General features: G+C 37.3%; 1 protein-coding gene across 2 annotated transcripts in view; it reads left to right on the forward strand.

The window, feature by feature from the left end:
* Nucleotides 1-19,455, forward strand: part of SREK1IP1 (SREK1 interacting protein 1) — a 41,513-nt gene that overhangs the window by 15,903 nt on the left and 6,155 nt on the right. For both annotated transcript variants that reach the window (XM_061393429.1, XM_061393430.1), the window contains 2 exons: nucleotides 7,134-7,277; nucleotides 17,171-17,243. In XM_061393429.1, the coding sequence (XP_061249413.1) occupies nucleotides 7,134-7,277; nucleotides 17,171-17,243 (217 nt within the window). The remainder of the gene's footprint in view (nucleotides 1-7,133; nucleotides 7,278-17,170; nucleotides 17,244-19,455) is intronic.

The raw sequence follows: 19,455 nt of genomic DNA on the forward strand, positions 1-19,455 counted from the left end.
TTTGCAGCCAAAGATGGAGAAGCTCTATACAGTCAGCAAAAACAAGACCAGGAGCTGACTGTGGCTCAGATCATGAAGTCCTTATTGCCAAATTCAGACTTAAATTGAAGAAAGTGTGGAAAACCACTGACCTAAATCAAATCCCTTATGATTATACAGTGGAAGTGAGAAATAGATTTAAGGGCCTAGATCTGATAGATAAAGTGCCTGATGAACTATGGAATGAGGTTCATGACATTGATAGGAGACAGGGATCAAGACCATCCCCATGGAAAAGGAATGCAAAAAAAGCAAAATGGCTGTCTGGGGAGGCCTTACAAATAGCTGTGAAAAGAAGAGAAGCGAAAAGCAAAGGAACAAAGGAAAGATATAAACATCTGAATGCAGAGTTCCAAAGAATAGCAAAAAGAGATAAGAAAAACTTCCTCAGCGATCAATGCAAAGAAATAGAGGAAAACAACAGAATGGGAAAGACTAGAGATCTCTTCAAGAAAATCAGAAATACCAAAGGAACATTTCATGCAAAGATGGGCTCGATAAAGGACAGAAATGGTATGGACCTAACAGAAGCAGAAGATATTAAGAAGAGATGGCAAGAGTACACAGAAGAACTGTACAAAAAAGATCTTCACGACCCAGATAATCACGATGGTGTGATCACTGACCTAGAGCCAGACATACTGGAATGTGAAGTCAAGTGGGCCTTAAAAAGCATCACTACGAACAAAGCTAGTGGAGGTGATGGAATTCCAGTTCAGCTATTCCAAATCCTGAAAGATGATGCTGTGAAAGTGCTGCACTCAATATGCCAGCAAATTTGGAAAACTCAGCAGTGGCCACAGGACTGAAAAGGTCAGTTTTCATTCCAATTCCAAAGAAAGGCAATGCCAAAGAATACTCAAACTACTGCACAATTGTACTCATCTCACACGCTAGTAAAGTAATGCTCAAAATTCTCCAAGCCAGGCTTCAGCAATATGTGAACCGTGAACTTCCTGATGTTCAAGCTGGTTTTAGAAAAGGCAGAGGAACCACAGATCAAATTGCCAACATCCGCTGGATCATGGAAAAAGCAAGAGAGTTCCAGAAAAACATCTATTTCTGCTTTATTGACTATGCCAAAGCCTTTGACTGTGTGGATCACAATAAACTGTGGAAAATTCTGAAAGAGATGGGAATACCAGACCACCTGATCGGCCTCCTGAGAAATCTGTATGCAGGTCAGGAAGCAACAGTTAGAACTGGACATGACCAACAGACTGGTTCCAAATAGGAAAAGGAGTATGTCAAGGCTGTATATTGTCACCCTGTTTATTTAACTTATATGCAGAGTACATCATGAGAAATGCCGGACTGGAAGAAACACAAGCTGGAATCAAGATTGCCGGGAGAAATATCAATAACCTCAGATATGCAGATGACACCACCCTTATGGCAGAAAGTGAAGAGGAACTAAAAAGCCTCTTGATGAAAGTGAAAGTGGAGAGTGAAAAAGTTGGCTTAAAGCTCAACATTCAGAAAACGAAGATCATGGCATCCGGTCCCATTACTTCATGGGAAATAGATGGGGAAACGGTGTCAGACTTTATTTTTCTGGGCTCCAAAATCACTGCAGATGGTGACTGCAGCCATGAAATTAGAAGATGCTTACTCCTTGGAAGGAAAGTTATGACCAACGTAGATAGCATATTGAAAAGCAGAGACATTACTTTGCCAACAAAGGTCTGTCTAGTCAAGGCTGTGGTTTTTCCTGTGGTCATGTATGGATGTGAGAGTTGGACTGTGAAGAAGGCTGAGCGCCGAAGAATTGATGTTTTTGAACTGTGGTGTTGGAGAATACGAGAGTCCCTTGGACTGCAAGGAGATCCAACCTGTCCATTCTGAAGGAGATCAGCCCTGGGATTTTTTTGGAAGGACTGATGCTAAAGCTGAAACTCCAGTACTTTGGCCACCTCATGTGAAGAGTTGACTCATTGGAAAAGACTCTGATGCTGGGAGGGATTGGGGGCAGAAGGAGAAGGGGACAACAGAGGATGAGATGGCTGGTTGGCATCACTGACTTAATGGATGTGAGTCTCAGTGAACTCCAGGAGTTGGTGATGGACAGGGAGGCCTGGCATGCTGTGATTCATGGGGTCGGAAAGAGTCGGACACGACTGAGCGAATGATCTGATCTGAAGCAGTGTGTTGTCTTGTCAGTTTAGGGTCAGTTTCATTAAAGCAAGGCCAAAAAAGGATGTGAGACAGACTGCTGCCAGTGTGGTTATTATTTAAGTAGTTTATTTATATTAAATAATAATGACAGTGTAAGGTGTTTGGATGCCAAGCTAGTTTAAGTAAAAGAAAAATTGTATCATCAGAAATTCTGATTAAAATGACCAACTAAACCAACATAGAAAGTCCTCTGTTTGGCTCCAAACACAGAGAGATGCTGGAGAAAAATATAGTAACAACAAAAATAAAAATAAGCTAGCTCAAAAGAATAAAAGGAAAATTGCCACATGTTAGAAAGGAAAAGGTGCTCAAAGCCAGAGTAGGGAATGATAGCTGAAAACAATGAGGTTCACAGGCCTCCTGGGTAGACTTTTATGGAATACGGAATGAAGCTTTAGACTCCTGCAGGATCACAGCATGGCTGAAGTGAAGGCTGTTGGTTATAGCCAGACTGCTCAAAAAAGCAGTGAAGTGGGAATTACAGAAGTTCCATTTACTGTCTAGGGGAAGTGATGAGAAAGTTTACTGTGTTTAACTTCCTATAAAACAATAATTAGAGGAAAAGGAATAATTCAGAAATGACAGCCCAAGCTTACATCATCTGTAGGTATGAGGAGTAAATTTACACTGCCTCCAATGAGGCAGAAACTAGCTTTCCAAGCTAAGAAATTAATGTGAAAAGGTAGTCTGTTATCACGTTAAAAAAGTAAGTCCAGCTACATGTCATTATTAGTGAAACTACTTAGAAAACTGAAAACTACATAGAAAATTTCAAAATAAAGGGATGGAGGAAAAAGAGCAAATAGATATTAGGTTGAATATTGTTGATATTCAACAGTTTTACTCATGCAAATGGTAATTTCATATGATTTAACTAATAATAACCAAAAGAGCAACTGGTACAGCAATTATAATACTAGACTTTTGAGGCAAGAGCAGTTCTAATCAACCAAGAAGATAAAATAATGATTTTGACTATACCTATTAATATAATCTCAAAACATGTATAGCAAAATCTATTACAAGGGAAAATGGACAAATATATAGTGATAAAGGTACTTAAAAATTATACTATCAGAAATTATTACACAAGAAAGTAAGATGGAGGTTTGAAAACAAAATAAACATAAAAGCCTCTCTTCAACAAATAGTGATATATTCTTTTAAAATACATTCCAAGTTTTCCCCCAGATTTACTACAAGATAGGCCATAAAAGAAATCTTAGCAAATACTGAAACACTGATACCATACAGGCAAACACTAAAACACTGATTTACCTTACAGATACTCTCTGATAACAGTGTAACACATTGAGAAATCAGCAAAAGCATAATCTGAAAGCTCTGTATGTTTGGAAACCAAAAAGAACATTTCTGAATGATTCATTTGGAAGGAAATCAAAACCAAGAAAATTTGTTTCCAGCAGTATGGCAGGCTGGACCCTACTGTAAACAACTAAGAAACTAGTATAAAATATGCAGTACATATTAGATATATTAGTATGCTAGGAGAAAATACAGAATTCGTGAATACTTAGAGACTAGCAACCAAAGGAAGCAGAAAGTCTAGGAGGTGTTGAGGGTATTTGCTGAACCCAGGGTTCTTGAACTTCTATTTTTGTGTATTGACTGAGTTCAGAGAATAAGGCAAGGCTCAGGACCCAGCCCAAGATTGGTACTTTGCTAGGAGATGCTCTCATATGAGTCTAAGACTTCCAAAAGATTTTATCCTTGAATAAGAGAGAAGTAGGACTAAATCCTAGAACAGAATTGTAGTGAATTGATGGTTGTGAAATAAATTATGTGGTTTCTATCAGCATTCATATTTTTTGAATATCAAATGTCATAGTGCTACAGGTAATTTTTGTTTTTTTTGGTGAGTTAGTGTGTATTTGCATATGAACATATATATTAATACACTTGATTGCATTGTTATTTTTTATCATTAGTCAGTCCTAGTCAAAAAAATTTCAAAGTTACTGCCTTAGGCATATGTGCACATGTTTACACATTTCATCATTATTATAATAGCAAAATGCTAGAAGCAACCTAAGATCCTATCAGTAGTAGAAAGGGTAAACATATTTTTATACAATGGAACATTATTCATCAGATAAAATGAGATAATTGCATCTACTGAGGTTCCTGACATTGTACAGGAGACAGGTATCAAGACCATCCCATGGAAAAGAAATGCAAAAAAGCAAAATGGCTGTCTGGGGAGGCCTTACAAATAGCTGTGAAAAGAAGAGAAGCGAAAAGCAAAGGAACAAAGGAAAGATATAAGCATCTGAATGCAGAGATCCAAAGAATAGCAAAAAGAGATAAGAAAGCCTTCCTCAGCGATCAGTGCAAAAAAATAGAGGAAAACAACAGAATGGGAAAGACTAGAGATCTCTTCAAGAAAATTAGAGATACCAAGGGAACATTTCACGTAAAGATGGGCTCGATAAAGGACAGAAATGGTATGGACCTAACAGAAGCAGAAGATATTAAGAAGAGGCGGCAAGAATACACAGAAGAACTGTACAAAAAAGATCTTCACGACCAAATCACAGTGGTATGACCACTCACCTAGAGCCAGACATCCTGGAATGTGAAGTCAGGTGGGCTTCAGAAAACATCACTACGAACAAAGCTAGTGGAGGTGATGGAATTCCAGTTGAGCTCTTTCAAATCCTGAAAGATGATGCTGTGAAAGTGCTGCACTCACTATGCCAGCAAATTTGGAAAACCCAGCAGTGGCCACAGGACTGGAAAAGGTCAGTTTTCATTCCAATCCCAAAGAAAGGCAATGCCAAAGAATGCTCAAACTACCGCACAATTGCATTCATCTCATACTCTAGTAAAGTAATGCTCAAAATTCTTCAAGCCAGGCTTCAGCAGTACGTGAACCATGAACTCCCATATGTTCAGGCTGGTTTTAGAAAAGGCAGAGGAACCACAGATCAAACTGCCAACATCCACTGGATCATCGAAAAATCAAGAGAGTTCCAGAAAAACATCTATTTCTGCTTTAATGACTGCCAAAGCCCTTGACTGTGTGGATCACAATAAACTGTGGAAAATTCTAAAAGAGATGGGAATACCAGACCACCTATATGCAGGTCAGGAAGCAACAGTTAGAACTGGACATGGAACAACAGACTGGTTCCAAATAGGAAAAGGAGTACATCAAGGCTGTATATTGTCACCCTGCTTATTTAACTTAATATGCAGAGTACATCATGAGAAATGCTGGGCTGGAAGAAGCACAAGTTGGAATCAAGATTGCCGGGAGAAATATCAATAACCTCAGATATGCAGATGACACCACCCTTATGGCAGAAAGTGAAGAAGAACTAAAAAGCCTCTTGATGAGAGTGAAAGAGGAGAGTGAAAAAGTTGGTTTAAAGCTCAACATTCAGAAAATGAAGATCATGGCATCTGGTCCCATCACTTCATGGCAAATAGACGGGGAAAGAGTGGAAACAGTATCAGACGTTATTTTGGGGGGCTCCAAAATCACTGCAGATGGTGATTGCAGCCATGAAATTAAAAGACTCTTACTCCTTGGAAGAAAAGTTATGACCAACCTAGATAGCATATTGAAAAGCAGAGACATTACTTTGCCAACAAAGGTCCATCTAGTCAAGGCTATTGTGTTTCATGTGGTCATGTATGGATGCGAGAGTTGGACTGTGAAGAAAGCTGAGTGCTAAAGAATTGATGCTTTTGAACTGTGGTGTTGGAGAAGACTCTTGAGAGTCCCTTGGACTGCAAGGAGATCCAACCAGTCCATCCTAAAGATCAGCCTTGGGATTTCTTTGAAAGGAATGATGCTAAAGCTGAAACTCCAGTACTTTGGCCACCTCATGCGAAGAGTTGACTCATTGGAAAAGACCCTGATGCTGGGAGGGATTGAGGGCAAGAGGAAAAGGGACGACAGAGGATGAGATGGCTGGATGGCATCACTGACTCAATGGACATAGTTTGAGTGAACTCCGGGAGTTGGTGATGGACAGGGAGGCCTGGTGTGCCGCGACTCACGGGGTCACAAAGAGTCGGACACGACTGAGCGGCTAACATCAGATCTGATCTGATGTTAGCGTAGATGAATCACAAAACATAATATTGAATGGCAGAAAGTTACAGAATGATAGCTAAGTATAATTGAGTTTATGTTAAAAAATAATAATATGATATTCTGAAAATATCGACACCAACTTCAGTATAACCAACTTCTGAAGAAAAAAAAAATGGAATGGGTTTGGGGCAGGGTTCCAAGCCATGGTGCAAGCTCTCCAACTTTGTGTGTGCACGTTTGCAAGCCTTTCACTTAAAAAAAATTATAAGTGAATAAAGCAAAATGTTAACATGCAGGTGATAGGTACTTAGATATTAGTGATATTGTTTGGTCTCCAGGTGTTTATAATGTTTGATTTTTTAATTGCATCATGCAATAAGTAGATAACTGTTGTAGTTTTCTTATAGGGAGAATCTTTAAGAACTGAATATTATTGTTAGAATTAAAATCATAAGTATTCTTTTGAACATGTTCAATTATTTTATTATGACACCTTTAGTTAGGTGAAAGCTGTGTAATGAAAATGTAATAGTAAGATGAGAAGCACATAGGTAGTGGAAAGGAATTAAATATAGGGGAAAGAAATTAAATATAAACTCTAAAGTTGAAAGTATTTACATTAATTGCGTATTCTAAAATCTATAAGATGTAACCAAAAAAATATTTATTGAATAAGAAGCCCTGTTAAAAATAGTTCTTTTTCATTCAGGTAAAGCAGATGATCATTCACTGAATAAAAGTTACAACTAAATATTATATTATTAAATTGTAATTGTTGCTTAGTGGATAAACAAAGCAAAAAATATGTAATGTATCTGTAGTTTTGTCATTCATATTTCTTTGTTTTACTTAGCTGGTCACCTGACTTTTGAATGCCGCAATTTTCTCCGAGTAGATCCCAAAAGGGATATAGTTTTGGATGTCAGCAGCACAAGCAGTGAAGAGAGTGATGAAGAGAATGAGGAACTGAATAAACTGCAGGCATTACAAGAAAAAAGTAAGCAAAACTTTTTTTTCCCTCCAGCGTTTAAGGTTGTTTCTAAATGTCCTGTTGTATTATGTCATCTTTATCTGTTGTTCTCTTATACTCGTCATTAAAATAGTTTGCATCTTACGTAAGAAGTATTGCATAGGTAAGGAAATAGGCTTGAACGTTGTAAGTAACTTGCCCAAAGTCAAACAATTGGTCAGTGATAGAACCAGCAGGCAAGTATGTTTCTGATTCTGCAACCCAGGTTTTATTGTGTTTTGTTCTGTTTTTCCATCTCACTGGAATGTATCACATGGTACAAAGAGTCTAAAGGATTGGATCGTCAAATCACACTCATTAAAATCAGAGATCTTAGCAGTATCAAGTTTTAGTTGACCCTTGAACAACATGGATTTGAATTGCATGGGTTGACTTTCATACAAATTTTTTCAGCATTACATACTAGAATAATAAACAAGCTGCAGTTGATGGAATTCACAGATTCAGAACCATGCATATGGAGAAACTGTGTATGTGGAAAGCCAATTATAAATTATAGTTGGATTTTGGACTGCAAAATTACAGAAAATTTATTTCCTACAAAATTTATTTCCTCACCCCTGTGCCACTCAGGGGTCAACTGTAACTTCATGTATGCAGATGACCATGTGGCATAACAAAGCAGCAAGAGCTCTGGGACTACAGTACAACCTCCTAGGTTCCCACTCTGGCCACGGTTAATGTCAAAGGTTTCGACATTACTTACACAAAAGAAAGTCATTTTGGTCATGAAACACCTTAATTTTATGCCCAGATAGTTACATTTCCCAGGGATTATGGATTTATGCCCCCCAAATCCCTAGATTCCAGGATTATTTACCATAAACAGTCCTAGACCAACCAAGTACATTCAGCTATAAGCAGTCTATAAATAAGGATTCTTCTGCCAACAGCTTGATCATGGACTTCGAACTTTCAGAACTGTGAGAAAGTAAATTTCTATAATTTAGCTGTACACCACTTCCTCCCCACTCCCCCCAAAAAAGGATTCTCTGGCCAGCAAATACTAGTAATTTATTTCCAGGAAATCTATCATTAGCATGTTTATAAAGAAATTTGACCAAGTTACCTTTTTTCTTTCCTGAGGCATCCTCCTTTCCCCTGCAAAAGAGAACAAATTTCAGACCAACTGTTTAACCATTTGTTTTCCATCTTGTGTATAAAATGACCTATCTTTGCAGTGGGGTTTTTAAGGATAAAATATGATGCCATATGTGAAAATATTTTGTAAACTACAAAATGCCTTATTGGTAGTTGTCACACAGAAGCAAAATGCAGCTTATTTGAATATGGGTTTAAGCATGGAGTGAGACAGATACAAAAAGGTTAAACTTGTTTTTGGTCATAAGAGAACGATAAACACCTTAAAATTTTTTAACCTTTCCATATAATGTCCAGTGAAGGTAAGTGGAAGAAGTCAAATGCCAGGGTACTGGGACAAGCCGAGAAGGCAGAAGAATGGTGGCATCCCAAAGAAGGCAGGCGAGAGTGACAGGAAATGTGAGTCTATAACTGCAGCGATGGCTGCTTGAATGTATACGTATTTTTTCTTTTGCTCCCTACTGAAACAACACTAATAATAGAATTTTTTAAAGACCCAAATTCACAAGGACAAAGAAAACAAGAGTCAAAAAATTGGGGTTAGTGATAATGGACTCACACTTTAAGAGAGCTCAACCCTTTAACAGTGTGGAAAGCTGAGAAATAACCTGAGTATACACTCTAACTCAAGTATACAGTCTTGATAATGAGTATCCTTGGGTACCTCTGAAAGTGAGAATGTAAGGCTAAAAACAGGGATTGCTTAAAAGCCTGTAGTAGTTAATGCTCCGTTCCCTTTCCCTACTCTGTGAAGCCCTGTCGTCTCAGTAGACTGCCACAGGTCTATTTTCTAGACAGGGTCAGATCAACAGTCTTTAAACTGGGACACACCAAACACAAATGAAGATATTTAAGTTAAAGGTTAGATACAGAATGGTGAGAGCCTTCTAGCCATCTTCACCTATTGGTTCCCAGTCATATATCACTCAGGCAGAAGATCTGAAGATACATCCCTGGGAAATCTGACCACCCAAAGAAGAAAGAAATAAGGATATTGACATTAGGGATTCTTCAAAAACAAGATCTCACCAGATGGCCAGTGAAGTCTGGTCTTCCAAGTTTCGCTTGCTAAAAGCTTCCGGTCAGCTTTTTACACAGTGAAGAGTGCTAAATTTCTGCAGAAGGATTCCCACATGAAATATAGATTCCAAAACACAAAAAATCAACTTGAGAAATACACAGCCTGTAGAGGGAGAAAACTTAGCAGAAATAATAAATATTTAATTTCATAGAAAAGATATAGCACTCATGAATATGAATAAAACCTACAAAGGGGCTTTTGAAAATTAAAAATTAAACAGATATGGAAAACTTGATAGAGTTGGAAGTAAAGTTGGAAAAAACAAAAAAGACCAAAGTGAGAGAAAGAAGATAGAACAATTGAAGGGTCATTCTTGAAAATACTTCATTCAAATGAATCCCAGAAAGAGAAGAAATAATTTCCAGATGAAAAGGTTTACAAGTGCCAGGCACAGTGTTAAAAATATCCCACACAAAGTACATTATAATGAAACTTAAAGTATGCTAGAAACCCAAAGATATAATCCAGACTTCCAGAGTTGAGAATAAGGCAGGTCATGGGTGAAGAATCAGGAGTCAGAATAGTTGTGTACGTCTCTAACCAATATTGGAAGCTAGTAGAATGTGGATCATGCTTTCAATTGTTGAAGAAAAGTTATATCCAAGTTAGGATGATATACCCAACCATATTATTAATCAAATGTGGAAGTACAGTAAAGATATTGTCAGACATTCGAGTCTCAAAAAACAATTTACTTGTCACTTTTTCTCAGAAAACCTCTGGAATAAGTGTTCTACCAATGTAAGGGAATACACTGAATAAAGGAAGACAGGAATGTAGGGACTAGAAAAGATAACAAGGGAAATTTGTAGCATGCTGGTAAGGAGATATTCCAGAAGGACAGCTGCACCAAAATGGAGAGTAGCCAAGCCCACATAGGAGCACAACAGAAGATTCTAGGAGAGAAAGCCTAAGATCCTTAATCCCACAAGGATACTTTCTACCCCTTTCACCTGTACTGCCCCATTTTAAGAAAGACAAATGCATAAGAGTTTAGAATTAGGAAGAATCTTTAGAACAAATAATTTCAAAACCTAGTTTTGTAGAAAATGAAAACAGGTGACTTTCCAAAGTCACTCACCAGTCACAGTAGAGCCAACATTTCTTGCCGTGATTCAGGTTTCTTGCCTACTTGTCCTGTAGTATTTTCATTACAATGTGCTGCTCTCCTACCTTAGATGTCATCCAGTCTATTGGTTCTTGACCTTTTTGTCCTTTATCACATCAGTCTTGAAGGATAAACTACACCCTCATCATGAATAGTGGTTTGTCCTAGAGGTGATTTTTCAATCAGAAGACCAGGGACAGATCCACTCTGGGAGAAAGGGGAGGAAGGAGCATATAATAGCCTCCAGGACAGAGAGTAGTTGGTGAAGCTTCATTATTAGCAAATCAGCTTTCTGGCTCAGATGGTAAAGAATCTGCCTGCAGTGCGGCAGGCCCAGGTTCGATCCCCAGGTCAAGAAGATCCCCTGGAGAAGGGAGTGGCTACCCACGCCTGTATTCTTTCCTGGAGAATGCCATGAACAGAAGAATTTGGTGCACTACAGTCCATCGGATCACAAAGAGTTAGTTGGTCACAACCAAGCAACTAACACACACACAAAGAAGGGACCCATATTTATTTCATGATCACCAGATGGAGTCCCAGTGTTGTTCTTCAATCGTTAAGTCACATCCGACTCTTTGCTCTCCCATGGACTACAGCACGCCAGGCTTCCCTGTCTTTCAGTACCTCCTAGAGTTTGCCCAAACTCATGTCCATTGAATCATTGATGTTATCTAACCATCTAAGTCTCTGCCACTCCCATCTCCTTTTGCCCTCCTCGGTCTTTCCCAGCATCAGGGTCTTTTCCAATGAGTCAGCTCTTCTTATGACGGGGCCAAAGCATTGGAGCTTCAGCTTCAGCCTTCTAATGAATATTCAAGGTTGATTTCCTTTAAGACTGACTGGTTTGATTTCCTGCTGTCCAGGAGACTCTCAAGAGTTTTCTCCAACACCACGTGTTGAAAGCATCAGTTCTTTGGTGGTCAACCTTCTTTATGGTCCAGGTCTCACATCCGTACATGACTGCTGGAAAAACCATAATTTTGACTATACGGACCTTTGTCAGCAAAGTGATATCTCTGATTTTTAATATGCTGTCTAGGTTTGTCATGGCTTTTCTTCTGAGGAGCAAGCCTCTTTTAATTTCATGGCTGCAGTCACCATCTTCAGTGATTCTGGAGCCCAAGAAAACAAAATCCATCATTGTTTCCACTTTTTCCAGTCTGTTTGCCTTGAAGTCATGATCTTAGTTTTTTGAATGTTGAGTTTTCACTGTCTTCTTTCACTCATCAAGAAGCGCTCTAGTTCCTCCATTAGTGGTATCATCTGCATATCTGAAGTTTGATGTTTCTCCCAGCAATCTTGATTCCAACTTGTGAGTCATCCAGCCCTGCATTTCACATGATGTACTCTGCATGTAAGGTAAATAAGCAGAGTGACAATATACACCGAAAATAAGATCTCCTTTTTAGCATAGTGGATTGGAATGCAAAAGTAGGAAGTTGAGAGGTATCTGGAGTAACAGGCAAATCTGGCCTTGGAGTACAAAATGGAACAGGGCAAAGACTAACAGAGTTTTGCCAAGAGAACATACTTGTCATAGCAGACACCCTCTTCCAACAATACAAGAGACAACTCTACACATGGACATCACCAGATGGTCATTACCAAAATCAGATTGATTATATTGATTATTTTCTTTGCAGCCTAAGACAGAGAAGCTCTATACAGTCAGCAAAAATAAGACCTGGAGCTGACTATGGCTCAGATCACGACTCCTGATTGCAAAATTCAGACTTAAATTGAAGAAAGTAGGGGAACCCACTAGACCATTCAGATATGACATATATCAAATCCCTTACAATTATACACTGGAGGTGACAAATAGATTGAAGGGATTAGGTCTGGTAGACGGAGTGCCTGAAGAAATATGGACAGAGGTTCATAAGACTGTACAGGAGGTGGTGACCAAAACCATTCCCAAGAAGGAGAAATGCAAGAAGTCAAAGTGGTTGTCTGAGGAGGCCTTACAGATAGCTGAGAAAATAAGAGAAATGAAAGGCAAAGGTGAAAGGGAAAGATATACACAACTGAATGCAGAGTTCCAGAGAATAGCAAGGAGAGATAAGAAAGCCTTCTTAAGTGAACAGTGCAAAGGAATCCCAGTAACCCCTACCCAAATGAACCATAGAGTGGGGTCTGAAGCACACAGAGGAAGGGAGTGTAGAGTCTGTGGTTGTTAGTTCCACTGATAATTTGATGATGTTGTTCAAAATCTCTGAAAGGGTCAGTTCTCAGTGTGAGTGACTGAATGCATCCTTGACCTGCATCCTTTAGGTAATCCTAGGGGCTCCTTGAATTCTTCCTTAGTCCTTAGAGCTAGAGAGATCTTATACCAACTCTCTTGAATATTTTAAGTTTTTTTTTTTTTAATGATATAATATAATTAAAATAGCCAGGAGAAAGCAAGTAGTTTTTAGTGTACTTATATAAGTCCTTTGTTAGATGCCTGGTTTACAAATATTTTATCCTAATATGTAGCTTATCTTTTCATCTTCTTAATAGGTGTTTCACAGAGCAATTGATTTTAATTTTTATTAAGTCCAAGTTATTAATTTTCCTCGTAGATTATGCTTTGCTTTCAAGTGTAACTTTTTACCTATCTCTTGTTCTCCTTTACTTTTTTCTAAAGTTTTTATAGTTTTATATTTTACATTAAGTCCTTCATCCATTTGAGTTGATTATTATATAAGATATGAAACTTAGAGCACTTAGTGTTTTGTTTAATAATGAACAATTGTTCCAGCACTGTTCATTGAAAGGCTGCCTTTCCTTCATTGAATTGCTTTTGCCAAAAATAGTTGATCATATTTGTGTGGATTTGTTTCTGGATTGTCTATGATGCTCCATTGATCTGTATGTCTAGCCCTCCACCCATTCTCGATTAATGTAGCTAAAGATGGAGGGACTGAGTTTTTCTACTTTATTCTTCTTTTCCAAAATTATTTCAACTATTCTAGTTTCTTTTCCTTTCCATAAAAATTTTGGAATAATGTTTTTATCTGCAAAGAATCTTGCTGGGATTTTGATACTCATTGCATTAAGCATGTTTATCAATTTGGGGGAAATTGACACCTTTACTATGTTGAGCATTCCAACCCACATAATATGTCTCTATAATTATTTAGATCTTTGATTTCTTTTCTTATCACTTTAATTTTCAGCATATAAATCCTACATATTTTATTAGATTTATATCTATAAATATTTCTTTTTTGAAAAATTGTAAATGATGTTTTTTTTCATTGTCTGCATGTCCATTACAAGTATATAGAAATGCAGTTTATTTGTGTATGTTTATCTTTTATCCTTGTTGAACTCACTGATTATTTCTAGGAGTTTTTGGTAGATTCCTTGTAATTTTCTATGTAAACCATCATGTCATCTGCATATCAAAACAGTTTTACTTCTTCCATTTTGATTTGTAAGCCTTTTATTTCCCTTTCTTGACTTATTGTTGTGGCTAGAACTTAGAGCACTATATTGAGAAAGAGCAGTGAAGATGAATTCTTACCTGGATTCCAACCCTAGGGGACAGAAATATTCAGACCTTAGCAGTTAGCTGTCAGTTTTTTTGTAGCCAGTCTTTATCAAGTTGAGGAAGTGTCCCTCCATTCCTATTTTGAAAGAGTTTTTATCATGAATGGGTGTCAGATTTTGCCATATGCATTTTCTGTATCAGTTGATAGGATCCTACAGTTTTTCTTTAACCTGTTAATACAGTTCAGTTCAGTCGCTCAGCCATTTCTGACTCTTTGCGACCCCATGAATTGCAGCACGCCAGGCCTCCCTATCCATCACCAGCTCCTGGAGTTCACCCAAACTCATGTGCATTGAGTTGGTGATGCCATCCAGCCATCTCATCCTCTGTCATCCCCTTCTCCTCCTGCCCCCAGTCCCTCTCAGCATCAGGGTCTTTTCCATTGAGTCAGCTCTTCTCATGAGGGGGCCAAAGTATTGGAGTTTCAGCTTCAGCATCAGTCCTTCCAATGATCACCCAGAACTGGTCTCCTTTAGGATGGACTGGTTGGATCTCCTTGCAGTCCAAGGGACTTGTAAGATTCTTCTCCAACACCACAGTTCAAAAGCATCAATTCTTTGGCGCTCAGCTTTCTTCACAGTCCAACTCTCAACATCCATACATGACCACTGGAAAAACCATAGCCTTGACTAGACGGACCTTTGTTAGCAAAGTAATATCTCTGCTTTTTAATATGCTATCTAGGTTGGTCATAACTTTCCTTCCAAGGAGTAAGCGTCTTTTAATTTCATGGCTGAAATCACCATCTGCAGTGTTTTGGAGCCCAGAAAAATAAAGTCTGACACTGTTTCCACTGTTTCCCCATCTATTTCCCATGAAGTGATGGGACCAGATGCCATGATCTTCGTTTTCTGAATGTTGAGCTTTAAGCCAACTTTTTCACTCTCCACTTTCACTTTCATCAAGAGACTTTTTAGTTCCTCTTCACTTTCTGCCATAAGGGTTGTGTCATCTGCATATCTGAAGTTATTGATATTTCTCCTGGCAATCTTGATTCCAGCTTGTGCTTCTTCCAGTCCAGCGTTTCTCATGATGTACTCTGCATATAAGTTAAATAAGCAGGGTGACAATATACAGCCTTGAGGTACTCCTTTTCCTATTTGGAACCAGTTTGTTGTTTCATGTCCAGTTTAACTGTTGCTTCCTGACCTACATACAGGTTTCTCAAGAGGCAGGTCAGATGGTGTGGTATTCCCATCTCTTTCAGAATTAAGACAGTCGATTACATTAATTGATTTTTGAATATTTAGTCAGCCTAGCATACCTTGAATAAGTGACATTTTGTCATGGTGTATAATTTTTTAAAAATATTAAATACTGAATTCTCTTTGCTAATGTTTTGTTAACAGTTATTTGCATCCATGTTCATGAGAGATGTTAGTCTTTTTTTCTAATTTTGTACTATTTTAATATGATTTTGGTATCATAGTAACATTAGCTTCGTAGAATATTGAGAAGGGTTTCATTCTCTTCTGTTTGTTAGATAAGATTATATAAAATTTGTATTAACCCTTTAAATGTTTGGTATCACAGCCTCCCAAGGGAGGAAGTCTGTGTTCTCCACTCAGTCTTTGATGATGTGGGTGGTGCCACATTTTTTTCTGTGGTGTTTGGCTGGAGAATGGCAATTATTATCTAAAAACTTCTTGTCACTATGCTGTCTCTTTTCTGGTCCTTTGACTAGAAAGAGCAGATTCTTGTTGGGGCATTTTTGTCTCCACCTGTTGACATTGCCAGGTTGCCAGATCTTAAGGCTGTACTGTATAAAGTAAAAAGATATTTCAGGGAACTCAGTACTGGGTTGTTTTCTAGATTATACGAGAACCCTAGCTAGTGTCTGCCTTTTCACCTTTCAGAGTCTTCTTATGCTTGTTTTTGTTATGTCTGGGATGTGTAGTTACACTTAATGAGAGGAATAGGAAAAATATGTCTACTTCATCTTCCTAGAAGCAATTCAACTGATTTTTTTCAAAGGTGAAAAGGCAATTCTATGTAGAAAAAGTCTTTTCAGCAAATAGTGCTAGAATAAATGAATATTTTTAAAAGTGTTAAGTGAAATAAGTAAGTTGAAAAATATTATATATGTTACATTTTTCAGATGAGAAAAAACTTGAGACTTACACGTAACTTTATTTGTATATGTGAATGTATGTTTATATTTAGTTATGTATAGAGAAAGCCTAGAAGAATACACACCAAATTGTGTATTTGAAAATCAAGCTAGAGAATAGTGTGTATTCTTTCCTTCCTAGATACTGACAACATAAATATTAATTGTTATTGTCCCATTACCCTAGGATTTTGTGATCCTAATTTTGCTTGAAAAGGAAAATTTTTTTAAGTTATACATGATTGTGTTGTTTCATTTCATAAGGCCTGAAATAGTACCCACCAAACTTTCAACCTAGATTAGGTATTAGAAATGAAATACTTTTTAGTTTTTAGTAAATATACGTAGTTGATTTGAAATTTGTATTAAAGGTATAGTGTTTTTATTAGATTTTTAATGAGTAAAAATAATCAAGAAAGGGGGCATTGTTACAAGAAAAGTGCAGATCCTGACCAGTGAAATTCACCAACCAACAACCAAATTTTTAAATGTATAAAATATTAATATCATATATTAATGGATATATATGGAATCTAGAAAAATGGTGCAGATGAACCTATTTACAGGGCAACAGTAGACACAGATGTGGAGAACAGACATGGGCACACAGGGAAGAGGAGAGCATGGGGCGAACTGGAAGATTGAAATTGCCGAATGTGCACTGCCACGTGTAAAACAGATAGCTGATGGGAAGTTGTGGCACAGTGCAGGGTGCTCAGCCTCGGTGTTCTGTGTGGCCTCAGTGGGGAGGGTGGGATGAGGGTGGTGAGAGGAAGGCGATGTGTGTGTACATGCAGCTAATTCACTTTGTTGTACCACACTGTAAAGCAGCTGTCCTCCAATTTTTAAAAAAAAATGCTTACATACCACAATAATATATGAACTGATGGTGACCTGATTCTTTCCCCTCAACACACAGGAATTAATGAAGAAGAGGAAAAGAAAAAAGCAAAAAGCAAAGAGAAAATCAAGTTGAAAAAAAAAAGGAAGAGGTATTTTTTAAACTTTTTTTTTTTAAACAGGACTGAATATAGGATGGATTAAAAAATTTTATTTTTCATATCACAGTCTTGTTAATTTAATATTAAAGAGAATTCGGTTGTTTCAGTAAAATAACAAAATCCTTCATGTCAGGATTCAAAAATAGAGTCAGCACTCAAATACCTTAAATTTTCTTTTTTGGAGCAAATTAAGATATAAATAAATAACAGCCACACTGCTTCTTTTATGTATTCTATTTGTGTTCTAGAATTTTTAAATTATGGAACATTAGTCAAGTTTTAATTTGGACATATGTTGAAATTCTTCACATACACATTTTGTCCTCATATATATGAAGTTGGGACTTAAATATCAGTATTCTCAGAATATCATTAATTAATGAAATTAATTAATTGATTAATTGGATTTGTGTACCTATTTGTCATGCAAAAAATTCCTTCAGGTCTTCAGAATTCTCAACTACCTATGATTTTTTTTTTACTGTCAACTCTTTTGACAGCAACTGGTTAAAGAAATTGATCCAAAGACTTAAGAGGCAACTTCTTCCTTGGTTTATGAGTGCACTTTCATTTATACCAGAATAAACATGTACATATAGGCACTATTTAAGGTATTTAGCAGGTAGTAATATCTAGCTTGGACCTTAGTTCTCTGACAGAGTAGGTTCTGCATGTCAGGTGTTGTCTCTGTAGTTTTTGTGGAGCATGAAATATATAAACTCTAACACCTTGGCTAGTATACATATTGGAAGTTAACTCACTTTCAGGTGTTGAGAGTTAAATAACAATGTTTGTAAGAACTAATAAAGGAAGGTAGAGCTCAATGTATCACGTAGTCTGATTAGTGTATTGTTTTGTTATTTGCACTACTACAACATAATGGATTCCTTGTAGGAAAAGTGAGATTTTCTATTTTCTTCCAAATTTTCATATACTGATTTTAGAGTAACATATTATTTACCTTGGGCTTCACAGACCTCATTCAGACACAGCCCAGAATTACAAGAACTTTTTTAAGTACAGTTTTAGCAAAGATAATGCCACTTAATGTAGTTGCTATGCTAAAGTTTAACCTTCTGCCTTAAAAAAGAGAATCCAAGACCAAAAAGGCAAAGAAAACAGTATAGGCAGAGAAGCAGCTCTGGTCAGAACATAGAGGTCAAGAAGTTCTTGAAAACAGGAAAGCAGACAAGAGTTGAGAAAAACAGAACTGAAGAGAGTGCAAGAGAATACATGAGAAACTAGGCTCAGGAGAGAGCCAGAGTCTGAGAGGGTAAACAAGGAAAAGGAAGGAACACACTGTTCCAGAAACCCAGGAGACTCAGGGCCCCTGATCAAGGGAGGCAGTCAAGGAATCCGCACAGCGAGTCTCTGTACAGACGCAACCTGTGGTCTCCTGGGTTTCCTTTTCCTTCTCCTGTGTGTCTGTCAGATTTTCTTAGTTTGAGTTTTAACTTCCCATGTTTAGATCACTCATCTAACTCTGGGATACCTTTTTTATTATAAATTAACTCAGTTTCTGTTTTGTTCTACTTATTTGGGGTTTGGGTAAATCATTCTCATTTATTTAGATTATACATTTAAAAGTATCCTTTTGTAACTACTGAAAATTATTATGGAATGCAACTGTTCATCTGTATCACTCTGTATATAAAAGAATCAAGTACTTTAACTTGAAAAATAAAAAAGAAATAACAGAAGTGCTTTTATTTTGCTGATTTTCAGCTTTCATACATTTATATGGAGGTACAATTACAGCTCTTTTTATATGTTTGCATTCTTTGTGGCTCTTTTAAGAGAATAAACCAACAAGTTATTGTATATACAGTGAATTGTGTATATACTGAGAGTGTATAAAATGCCACTTTCTTTGCCTTATAAGAAAGACTTTGAAGGGTAAACTGAGGTACACAGGATGAGAAACTGAAAATCACAGAAAAATTATTTCATCCTTGCTGAATTTAAAACTCATAACTGGAATTGAGCAGAATAGAGATATTTATTTTGCTAGTTTCTCTGGCTAAGTGGCAAAAATTCTGATTACAGTATTTTAAGAGCATACAGATGTAAAAGGCACATTTCATTTGAGTTTCTTTATACTCTCACCTTGTTCCAAGAAGGATTCAAAGCAGTCTGGATTCCATTTAAATGCACCCATCAGCCATAAATACAGTTATCAGTCAGTATGTATTATTACCCGTAG

Source organism: Bos javanicus, chromosome 20 (genome assembly GCF_032452875.1).
Source record: "Bos javanicus breed banteng chromosome 20, ARS-OSU_banteng_1.0, whole genome shotgun sequence".
Lineage (NCBI taxonomy): Eukaryota > Metazoa > Chordata > Mammalia > Artiodactyla > Bovidae > Bos > Bos javanicus.